General features: G+C 41.9%; 1 protein-coding gene across 1 annotated transcript; it reads left to right on the plus strand.

Annotated features, from left to right (window-relative positions):
- Window positions 1-3,250: 3,250 nt before the first annotated feature.
- Nkapl (NFKB activating protein-like) lies at window positions 3,251-4,768 on the plus strand. The gene is given in 1 exon segment (NM_001029913.1): window positions 3,251-4,768. A coding segment is annotated over 1 exon segment (1,188 nt). The 5' UTR covers window positions 3,251-3,293; the 3' UTR covers window positions 4,482-4,768.
- Window positions 4,769-11,616: the final 6,848 nt, after the last annotated feature.

Here is an 11,616-nt window from a genome sequence, read left to right on the forward strand (position 1 = left end):
TTGTGATCCCTGTCTGTAGGCTTCTACTTGTTTATTTATGTTTTCCTGCGTTTCTCATGAAGGGAGTTCTTCACGTCTTTCTTGAAGTCCTCCAGCATCATGATCAAATGTGATTTTAAATCTAGCTCTTGCTTTTCTGGTGTGTTCGGATATTCAGTGTTTGCTTTGCTGGGAGAATTAGGCTCTGATGATGCCATGTCGTCTTGGTTTCTGTTGCTTGGATTCCTGAGCTTGCCACGCATCAGGTTGTCTCTAGTGTTACGTTGTTCTGCTATTTCTGACAGTGGCTAGACCGTTCTATAGGCCTGTGTGTCAGGAGTGCTGTCGACCTGTTTTCTTGTTTTCTTTCAGCCAGTTATGGGAATAGAGTGTTCTGTTTTCAGGCATGTAGTCTTTCCTGTCTACTGGTCTTCAGCTCTTCCTGTGGGCCTGTGTCCTGAGTCCACCAGGCAGGTTGCTTGGAGCAGAAAAGTTGGTCTTATCTGTGGTCCTGCAGCTCAAGTTGTTCATGGGGGGCTGCTTTTGAGCTCTCCATGAAGGTGGCAACCAGGAGGGCCTGTGATTCCTTTTCCAGGAGCCCCTGTGCACCATGGTCCCAGATGGCATTAGGTGGTTTCCTCTAGAGTCAGAAATGTGGGCAGAGTGTAGTTTCTTCTGGCTTCCCTGGGAATTCTTTTAAAACAGCACTGATCCCAACTATGAAGCCCTCATCCTAATAACTTCCAAACGGTCCCACCTCCTAACACCAATATATTGATTGATTAAAAGAGTTCAATATATGAATTTGAAAGAATAACCATGAAGGTCATATACAGAGGTACAGGCAGAGAAACTGTTATATACTAAAGTGATTGTATGCAGCTCTTGATCATTAAATGGGTTCTTGATTGTTTTTAAGTTTTACAATCATTAGTATATTATGTTCATGGGTTTTTGGCTACAGGTATACTCGGGTACCAAGTGCATAGCTGATGCCCACAGAGGTCAGGAAGGGTCACTGGATTTCCTGTAATGGAATTACAGGTCACTGTAAGGGATCATGTGAGTGTTAGGAACTGAACTCCAGTCATCTGGGAGAACAACCAGTATTCTTAAACACTGAACCACTCTCTAGCCCCTGAGTCTAGATTTTTAAAAATTTTGTTTCAAATGTAAGATATTATTAGAGCAGTATGCCCTGTTTGATTTCATATCATTTTATGGTTTAGGAGTCCTAGTATCAGAGCCAAGCATGGTGCCATGCTTATAATCCAAACACCTGAGAGGTAGAGGTTGAAGGATCATGAGTTCAGCCTGGTGATTCTGAAGTCAGTCTGGGTTACCTGAGACTTTAGAAGTCTCAACAACAATAAAGTGAAACTACAGGGCTGAAGTAATGGCTTAGCAGTTAAGAGTACTTGCTGCTCTTCCGAAAAATCTGAGTTTGGCTCCCAGCACCCACATCAGGCAACTTACAACTACCTGTAACTGCAGTTATTGGGCCTCCAACATCCTCTTCTGTATATACAAATGGTATATACTCACACAGATACATAAAAATAAAACCCCTTTTTAAAAAACAAACAAAAATGGGCACAGCTTCAGCAAACTATCATTTCACAATTTTGACTGAGTTTCTCAGATGAGCCCTGCCTGTTTCCATTTTCAGATTAGGGAAATATTTTCTTACGTGAAAGTTTGCTGTTTTAAATTATGGAATGTAAAGTTCCTTCAGAAGATAATTACAAGTGACTGATTTCTGAAGAAATGTCCTTAAAGAGAAACCTTGTAAATTAATACATCTATGTTTCTGGAGCAGAAGTCTGTGAACCTAAGTTAAATAAGACTCTGGAATTCACTTAGTTCAGAAACTTAAACTCAAATTTACCCAGAAGTAATTTGGGTTTTGCTTCCAACAGGAAGAAACAGGATTTTTGTTAAGTCACCAGCCTTTGACTAGGCATACTCTACCTAAGCAGTACCCCCAACACTCTTCCACTTTTTGACGTGGAAATCTCCTGAGGTTGCATGAGTTTTCTTAGTTGCTGGGATTGTAGATCTGCAGCACTGGGCAGCTGACAAGTCCCATTGAGGCAGGAAGTCAAAAGAGCACGGGTAATAGGAATCCTTCACGAACTAAGCAGAAAAGGTGGAGGCAGGAATGAAAAGGGAATGGAGAGCCACATGGTGGTAAGAATCTAAGAAAAGAGCTAACAAAAATCTAAGGGAAGAGATGGCTGTGTTCCAGAGTTCGACTCCACTAAGGAAGACTAATAGACTCAACCAAAATTTAGATTAAAATCAATGAATTCACTCTTACCAATAGCAAGATGGATGCAGCATTATGATTAAGTTGGGAAACATGACAATTACTGTGTGAGAAATTTGCTTTGCTCCCCTAACTATCTCTTATTTCCTTACACAGTGATAGAGAAAACTGCTTGTCCCCTTTCCCACAGGGATAAGAGGCTTACAAAAGCCAATTATCTCGTATCAGGCGCCCCATTCTTTCATTCTTATCTCACAGCAGTAGCATCATTTTGTGAAGGATGCAAGCTGCTAGGAACTCATGGAAATTTTAGGGCAAATATCAACAGTTATTTAAAGGCGTGCGGGTCCAGAGTTAAGTTTTCTTATCCATCACCAGTCTGCTTATGAAAACCTTTCATCTTGACACTTGAGGATTAAGGGTTCAGAATCATCTTTTGCTTGCCTAGCAAGTTCTAAGCCAGATGGGGCTGCATATGCCCCACTTAAAAAAAATAAGCAAATATACTTTAGGTGGTAGCCAATGCATTTAACCTCAGTACTGTGGACGCAGAGGCCTGTGGATCCTTGAGTTCCAGGCCAGCCTGGTCTACAGAGGGAGTTCCAGGACAGACTGCTAGGGCTACACAGAGAAACCCTGTCTCGAAAGAACAAAAAAGCACAGCAATACATTCATACACACATACACACATACACACATACACACATACATACACGCACACACACACGCGCACACGCACGCACGCACGCACAGAAGAAGGACTCATTAATGATAATGTAGGAAATGTAAATGGTGAAAAGTTAAGTGAATGTCCATATCCCAGAGGTTGAAGAGGGCTCTCCAGCCCTCCGCTATTTCCGCTTCTGTCAGAGGCTCGGAGCCCTGGTACAGACTAGGACTGTACAAGGCCACGTGCTGGAATTGACGAACTACAGCACACCTGTTCCTAGTGCGCCTGCGCAATATGCCGGGTGTACGGGAGCTGCGTGCTCTCCGTGTTGTGACTTCTGGAATAACCGCCGTGTTGGTTGATTGAAGGCAGTCCATGTCGCCTGTACCAGGATCCCGCCCTAATGAGGACACTCTGGGCTCTCAGAAACGACGACGAGGCTCGGAGAGCCCACCGTCGGTGTTGCAGACTAGTCGATTCTCTCGGGGTTTTTGCTCTCACCTCAGCGGGCCTGAGGGGCTCCAGCCTCCGCGGGGTGCGGACGGCGTCCGGCCGCTGCATCCGGTCAGCCGCCCCAGATCTGGAGAACGACCGCTATCGCTGGGAATCCGTACTCTTGCCTCATCGTCCTCTCCCATCTGTGGTGGATACCGTTACCACCATAACTATGCGGGAGACTGTTCGTGGTCTGAGGACCAGGAGAAGGAAAAGGAGGAGAGCTATAGGCAAAGGAGGCTGAAGGAAAGGGAGAGGATTGGAGAACTGGGAGCGCCTGAAGTATGGGGACTGTCACCCAAGATTCCTGAGCCAGATTCTGATGAACATACACCAGCTGAAGATGAGGTGAAGAATCAGAAGAGCAGCAGTTCAGATTTAACCAACGAAGAAAAAAGGACCAAGACCAGTCATTCAACAAAGAAAAAAAGAAAGAAAAAGCCTTCCAAAAAGAAGCATAAAAAATATGACAGCAATTCAGACTCAGACATTCATTCCAGCTCTGATAGTGATAAAAACAAAGTTAAAATCAAGAAGAAAGAGAAGAAAAAGAAACATCGGGCGAAAGAACTCAAGAAGAAAAAGAGAACCAAAAAAGAATACAATGGCATAAGCTGCAAAGCTTCAGGAAGGGAATTGCCGGAAGATGTGTGGATGGAACAGTCGATGAGTGCAGATAGCACAGATTTAATAGGTCCAGAAGCACCTGTTACACATACCTCACAAGATGAGAAACCTTTGAATTATGGCCACGCTCTACTTCCAGGTGAAGGTGCAGCAATGGCTGAATATGTAAAAGCTGGGAAGCGTATCCCACGAAGAGGTGAAATTGGGTTGACAAGTGAAGAGATTGCCTCATTTGAATGTTCAGGTTATGTCATGAGTGGTAGCAGGCATCGCCGAATGGAGGCTGTAAGACTGCGAAAAGAGAACCAGATTTACAGTGCGGATGAGAAACGAGCCCTGGCATCCTTTAACCAAGAAGAGAGGCGGAAGAGAGAGAATAAGATCCTAGCCAGCTTTCGAGAAATGGTATACAGAAAGACAAAAGGGAAAGATGACAAGTGACAACTTTTTTGTTTCACTGCGGGACATTTAACAACAAAGGCTTTGTATGACCAAAGTAATAGTAAATGGTAAAACCATTAGGTACTATCGTACCTACTGTTTTAGTAGAAAGCACATCTTAAGATGTCATTAGAAAGTTTTACAAACATTGCAGGAGAATGACTAAAAAGGTAAATGTCACTTCAGTCCATGATTTACCTCCCTTTAAAAACAGTGTCTTCTGTATCCTGTGGTTTTTGTTCATATACAAGTTTGTGTTTTGGAAAATAAAAGTTAGTGCTACTAAACTCGAGTGCCTAGTCCCCCTCTGCTACTGTGACCCCCTCCTAACCTCCCAGGAGGATTTTACTTTTTGGAGTCATTTAAAAAAGAATGTAAGAACAATACCCGAGAAGTTGAAACCATTTGGAACTAATTGGATTCAATGGGCAGTGTTCTTCTGGCTGTAGTTAACAGACTTGGTTAAACAGATTGAATTTTATAACTGAAGAGTCTGGGAAACTGTTTCTAGCATAATGTTAACACAACTTGGACTTTTTCCCCATCATTTTCCATGGCTCATTTTCTTTAAAGTGTTTTCCCTCATAGAACAAAAGAGCTGCCAAATCTTTTGAACAAACATTTCTTTTTGAAGGGGTTGGGCATTTTTCACTTTGAACCAATGCTATTTCATAAGATGAAAATAGCACCAAGTGCTGTTCATTGTAAAATTGAGATAGTATTGCTCTTCATCTGACCCTGTGCCACACTTTCCTCTATTCCTACTTATTGCAATGGGGAGATTACAGGTTTCACCCAAATGAGATGCATCTATGCAAATGCCAATGGTATACAAGTCTAATAACAATATTCTGATAATCTGTTAATATGTACATTCTTGTGTTTATCTGCAATCATTAAGAAATCAAGGTATTCCCTCCCAGAGGCAGTACTTGAGAATAGTTTCTTCCCCGCCTATATTACTGAAAGTTTTATCCACCACTAAAAACAATCATACCGAAGTAAGTTGGATTACAGTAGTTTACTTAGGGTGTCATTCGTTTCCAGATTCTTTTCTCATATGTTTCTCCACTGAGTACTGGTGAAGTATTTAATGTCATTTTATCAGTGAAGAATTTTTAAAACAAGATTCTCTGAGAAGCACTAGATTTTCTGAAGGTTCTTCATTAACCATAGTTACTTCCCCTGATAGAGGAGAGAAGAGCTCACTGGCAGCCTCCCCATTTTCCAAAGCAAAAAAACCACCTTTTCCAGTCATATCCCAACTTCAAGCAGACTATAATCGCTCTGCAAAATTTCCTATTCCCACCATTTCAGTGCCATGTCCTGCTTTCCATCTGTTTCACCACAGCGACAAAAGTGTTTCCTGGGTACACTGTCTCCAGAGCACCTGCCCTCAGCTACCACCACCCAGTAGGCACACCACAAGCTGTGTGCACACCATGAGCTGTGTATTCCAGGCTCCTCAACCACAGTGCCTTATCTGTAGGTCTTCCAAGGTCACTTCCAGAAAGAATATTTCTGACTTGGTGTTCTTAACAAATTTTCACTTTAAAATAAGTGCTGTTGCCTGGTGAACAGAATAGCTTACTCACAGACACTTCAGGTAAGGACAGTGAGGAAGTTACATAAATAGGTGTGCTTCTCTGAACATATGTTGGGTAGAGAAGATAGAAAACCAACAAATGCCTGTTAAAGTTTTGAATTTTAAAATGCATCTGTTCATGACACTTTTGTAAAGAAAATCTTGACTTTATTGTATGAATCCTGTTTGAAATGGACACAGGGTTTATCCATAAATCAAGAGAGAAAAGAAGATGATCCAGGGTGCTTAAGTTTTCCAAAGGGTAGATTAGAGCCACCTAGAAATAAAAAAATACATGGGAAGATACAGGGGATTCGATGGTTGCAGAGCATGTGTCTGAGATCTCATTTCCAAGGAAGACCTCACAGTGAGCTTCCCAGTGAGATGAGATAAAAGGACACCTTCATTGAGTGTTATTCCTTGCTTTAGGTCTTTCCAAGGGCTGTTGAGGAAAACTGGTGGAAGCTGAGCTTGTTTTGCATATTCCATCTTTTAGAAACCATGCCTTACTATATAGAGTGGTAGACACTTTATTTTTTCAGTTAACAGTACATCTTGGAAATGTTCCTGTTGATAAAATATAAACCTAATTTTGATGTTTTTATTTTTTCATTGTATTTAAGTGTTATTGCATATAATGACTTAATGTCATTAGAAATTAACTCCAGCCAAAGAGATGTGTTGATTTATGAGATGGGGATAAAGAGAAGCTCTGATGGAGAGACAGCAGGTTGGTGGCCCAGGGCAAGGGCAAGGACTGGAGGCTGTCGGAAGGGGTTGTGAGCACCAGCCTTGAAAGGTATTTTCTCTGTATAATATTTATTGGACAGAGAGGAAAACAGTGTTCTGAATGTTGTAAATAAGTGGATAAATCTGTAAGTTGCCCTTAGCCACTGCCACCATAGAATTCATGATCTACTGTGGTTAAATTTGAAAAAAGGATAAATAATTACAACTTGTAGCAGACTATGGGAAAAATGGCTATAAGTAAGAAATTGGCTTTTTTGGGACAACTGCTAGTGAAAAGCTAAAGGTCAAACTTAAGGTCCATGCTTTAGTTGGAGTAGGTACTCCTGTGGTCTTTTCTACTATGATTTACCTGGTCACAGACCACAGCACCAACAGCACTCGAATTTCTCAAAATGCTTTATGTCTTTGTTTTCTGGTTCATGACAGTGGCTTTTTATTTTTCCCCCCTTTTTTTTTCGGAGCTGGGGACCGAACCCAGGGCCTTGCGCTTGCTAGGCAAGTGCTCTACCACTGAGCTAAATCCCCAACCCCTTATTTTCCCTTTTTAAGGGGGAGACATCTCTTTCGCTATTTCTGACCTTGCAGTTATTTAATGGGAAGCATTCACACTAGTGTTTGGCTGTTTTATTTGGGGAATGTTGTTCTTGTTATCGTAAAAACTCTTCAAGTAATAAAAAGTTAACTTCTTATAATTGTTTTGCAAACATTTCTTTTCTTTTTTACTTGGTGTTCTGACCTTTGTCTTTCTCACTTGAGAAAAGGGACTGTGATGGTTTGAATATGCTTGGCCCAGGAAGTGGCACTATTTGGACGTGTGGCCTTGTTGGAGTAGATGTGTCACTGTGAGAGTGGGCTTTAATACCCTAGTCCTAGCTGCCTGGAAGTCAGTATTCTGCTAGCAGCCTTCAGATGAAGATGTAAAACTCTCAGCTCCTCCTGCACCATGTCTGCCTGGATGCCACCATGTTCCCACCTTGATGATCATGTAAGCCAGCCCCAATTAAATGTTGTCCTTATAAGAGTTGCCTAGGTCATGGTGTCTGTTCACAGCAGTAAAACCCTAAGACAGGGGCTATCTGAGCAACCCCAGCTTCTCAGTGTGTACAGTGGTTCTCTTGTACAGCTCACTCACCATGAGATGCTGCCATCAAAGAGTAACCTAGCTGGTACATCTGCCTTAAAAGAGATGTGCAATTTGATTGTATATCCCATTTCCCTCAGGAGGCTATGATATAAAAAGAAATCCGCTTTTATTTGAAGTGATTTTTCACAGAATAATGTACATTGTAGAATAAAAATAAGACAAATTCTAACATTTGAAGAAATCAGTAGAATCACCTCCCATCTACACACGCATGCATGCACCTCCCGCCCCTTTTTGAGGCAAGGTTTTGTTATATAACCCAGGCTAGCCTCCAACTCAAGGGTTTATAGGCATGAATGATAAGCTTGACTTTAAAATCAGGTTAGCTGTAGCAGTAAATAATAGAAAAAGAAGTGGGGCACCAGGCACCATGCCATGCTACCTCCGCTACTCTCTGTCCCCAGAAGTCTCTCCACCTCCATGGATAACTAGCCCCACAATGGCACCACCCACTTTTGACTCTCTGCTGTGAACTCCGCTCACATTCCCAGCATCTGCCCCTCTGTGGTTATAGTAACAACTTCCAGTAACCTGGTAAAATCAAAACTCTAGAAGCTTGTAATTTATCAATCAGATTGATATCAGTAAGTTCTCACCCCACAATAAACATCTACAAATAAATTGATATTGATATAAACTGCCCACCTAGATAAGACAAATTGTCCTGTAATAATCCATCCCTTATAAAATATTCATAGCTACCTGAGGCCATTTAAGGCCAAACAGATCTGGGTTGTCCTTAACTTTCTCAGTCTTGCTTCCTCTCCCTTCTCTTCTCTCTCTCCTCTATACAAAACTCTGTGCCCACCCTACTTTTTCACTGTCCAATCACAGTCCTTGCTTTATCTTGTGTCTGCCCTTACCTGTATATAGACATCAATCCACAATTAGTAAACTCCACTGATACAGGAAGTTAATCAACTCTCAAGAATTAAATGGAGTTTAGTTGGTGTGGAGAAAGTTAATCACAGAGTTGCTGTAGCTACTAATTAACTTACCATTCTTCATTTTCGAAGCATAATTTTCTCATTGGCCATTTTGTATGAGTTTACAAAAATATAATACTTCATAAAATATGAAAATCTCACATAAAGAGGTCCTAAAATAAGTATTGTTTGTGGTAGCTGTGTGTGTGTGTGTGTGTGTGTGTGTGTGTGTGTGTGTGTGTGTGTGTGTGTGTTTGGTTTGGTTTAGTTTGAGCGTTTTTCCAGGCAGGCATTTCTCTGTGTGACCCTGGCTGTCCTGTAACTCACTCTATAGAAGAGGTTGACCTCCAACTTAGGGATCTATCTCCATCTGCCTCCTAAGTGCTGGCACTAAAAGCATGTACCGCTGCTACCTAACTTCTTCCTTCCTTCCTTCCTTCCTTCCTTCCTTCCTTTCTTCCTTCCTTCCTTCCTTCTGAAAGATCTCTGTAGGGAGACCCTCCCTCAAGTAGTCTCAGACCCCAGACACACAAGAGACCGATCTTGAATGTAATACACAAAAGGTGAGGTTTCTCACACAGGAGACAGTGGTGTCGACCCAGAGTGGCTGGGAGAAGGGCCTTTTAAAGGAAGAGGCTGTGAGCCCTAGGAGATGGGGGGATGTCAAAGGGAAATTTCAAAGATACCACAAGTTACAGGATTGTCTGGTTGTTTTATGGCTCCAGGAGATAAGGGGACAGCAAAAGGTTTTACAGCTCCCTGGTTCCTGGAACAGAGCTACTAAATCAGGAGAAGGGTCTGGTCCTCAGGTCCTCATTGTTAACTCTCGTCAGGTCAAGGTAAATGTTTGTCAGAGTTGATGAAGCATCTGCATCTGCCCGAATGCTCTCTGCAGGACGCAATGGCTGGAAGGCAAAATGGGGCTTAAACAAACAACATGGGGCAGAACAGAACCCATTACTCATTTACTCAATGATAAGCGAAGCATCAATGAGTCTGTACCAGTTCTCCTGTATTTTTAACAACCAATCTTCCTGAGTCAGATCCTGTCGCTGAGTTTTGAGCTAATTTATTTTTAGCTAATTTAAAACCCTCTCCTCCCTTCCTTCCTTCCTTTCTCTCTTTCTCTCTCTATATAGATATATATCATAGTGTTGTAGAAATAGCTCTGTGATTAAGGATACTATCTGTTCTTTCAGAGGACCTGGAGTTAGTTCCCAATACCCACATGGATGGCTGCCTGTACTCCTAGTTAAGGAGATCTAGTGTCATCTTCTGTCCTCTGCAGGCACCAGACACAAACATGGTGCACACATACATGCAGGAATACACACAAAAAATATTTTGAAGTAACTGTAACAATAAGAAAGCTATTTCTGATCCTAACTATTAAGTGATTGCTAAGAATTGGGCGTGGTAGTACACACATGCAATTCTAGCATTCAGAAAGCAAAGGGTCACAACTTCTCCAAAGAGCAGATTTGGAAAAATTCCTTTTTATTTTGTACACTTATTTATTTTCCAGGTGCATGTAAGTTTTAGTTTAGTTTTGTTTTGTTTTGTCTGTGTTTTGTTTTTCCTTCCAAAAGTGGATTTCAAGTATTAAATTCAGTTCTGTCAGGTGGGCAACAAGTGCCTTTTCCCCCTGAGCCATCCTGCTGGCCCAGATTGGCAAAAATTCTTGTTTTAAGACTGTGGCAGGCAGACATTGTTGTGGTTTGCCCTGAAGTTATCTCTATTTTGATGCTAATTCCATTGCCCCAAGGACAGCTGCCTAGTCAAGTACTCAGGAATCAGGTGACTTTTCCAGAACCTTTTCCCCATTGAATTTGTAAAGTACAGGTGAGGGGCAGGTACAGGATAGAAGGAGGCCTATCATTGGAGGAGAAGGAAGGATGGGCAGGAGAGAAGTTTGAAGGAAGAGGAGGAGACTAGAGGAGAAAGGAGAGACAGGAAAGAGGGGAGAAGCCATGGCAGGTGATGTTAAGATTCTGTTCTGTGTATTTACAGGTTGTTATCAATGTTCCTAAGGGATGGATGGTACTGGGCTTTGTATGTTTAAGTGGGCAATTATATCTTATCAATTGGATCTAAGATTATTGTGTTGTGTGTTCTTTTATGTGATGGTTTGAGTGTAGGAAAGTGTGTGGCTGGGATGTGTTTCCGCCAAGATATCTAGCAGATATCTTGGGGCACTGTGGTGCGGACCAAGCGGGATAAAAGACAATGATACTTTTTTTATTTTTTATATTTTTACAACAACAAGACATCATAAGAGAGCCTGCTTTTCCAAACTTATTCCTGCTCCTTTCCTTCCACAAACCAGTTCCGAAGGCTTCTGCACCCCACCTTCAGGAGCAGTCACAGCAACCCACACCTCAGCACTAATTCTCTGTCCTAGTTAGATTTGCATGGCTGTGACAAAAATGTCTAAGTCAACCTCAAGTAGGAAAGCTGCATTCATTCAGGTTTACTTTCAGAGACTTTACACTGTGATAGGTAAATGACAGGGGACAGGTGTCAGAAGTATGTTCCACTTCATAGTAGCTAGGGAATAAAAATGAGCTTAGTATTTCCTCAAGAGCATGCAAGCCCTGGTGACCTGGCTTTCTTCCAATAGGCCCTTCATGAAAGTTTTCACACAACCCAATAACAGTGCAGACTGAATATAAAGCCTTCAACATGTGAGGCTTTGGAGAACAAAATAAAACCCCTGTGTAGTCCAACAAT

Source organism: Rattus norvegicus, chromosome 17, assembly GCF_021556685.1.
Source record: "Rattus norvegicus strain SHRSP/BbbUtx chromosome 17, alternate assembly SHRSP_T2T, whole genome shotgun sequence".
NCBI lineage: Eukaryota > Metazoa > Chordata > Mammalia > Rodentia > Muridae > Rattus > Rattus norvegicus.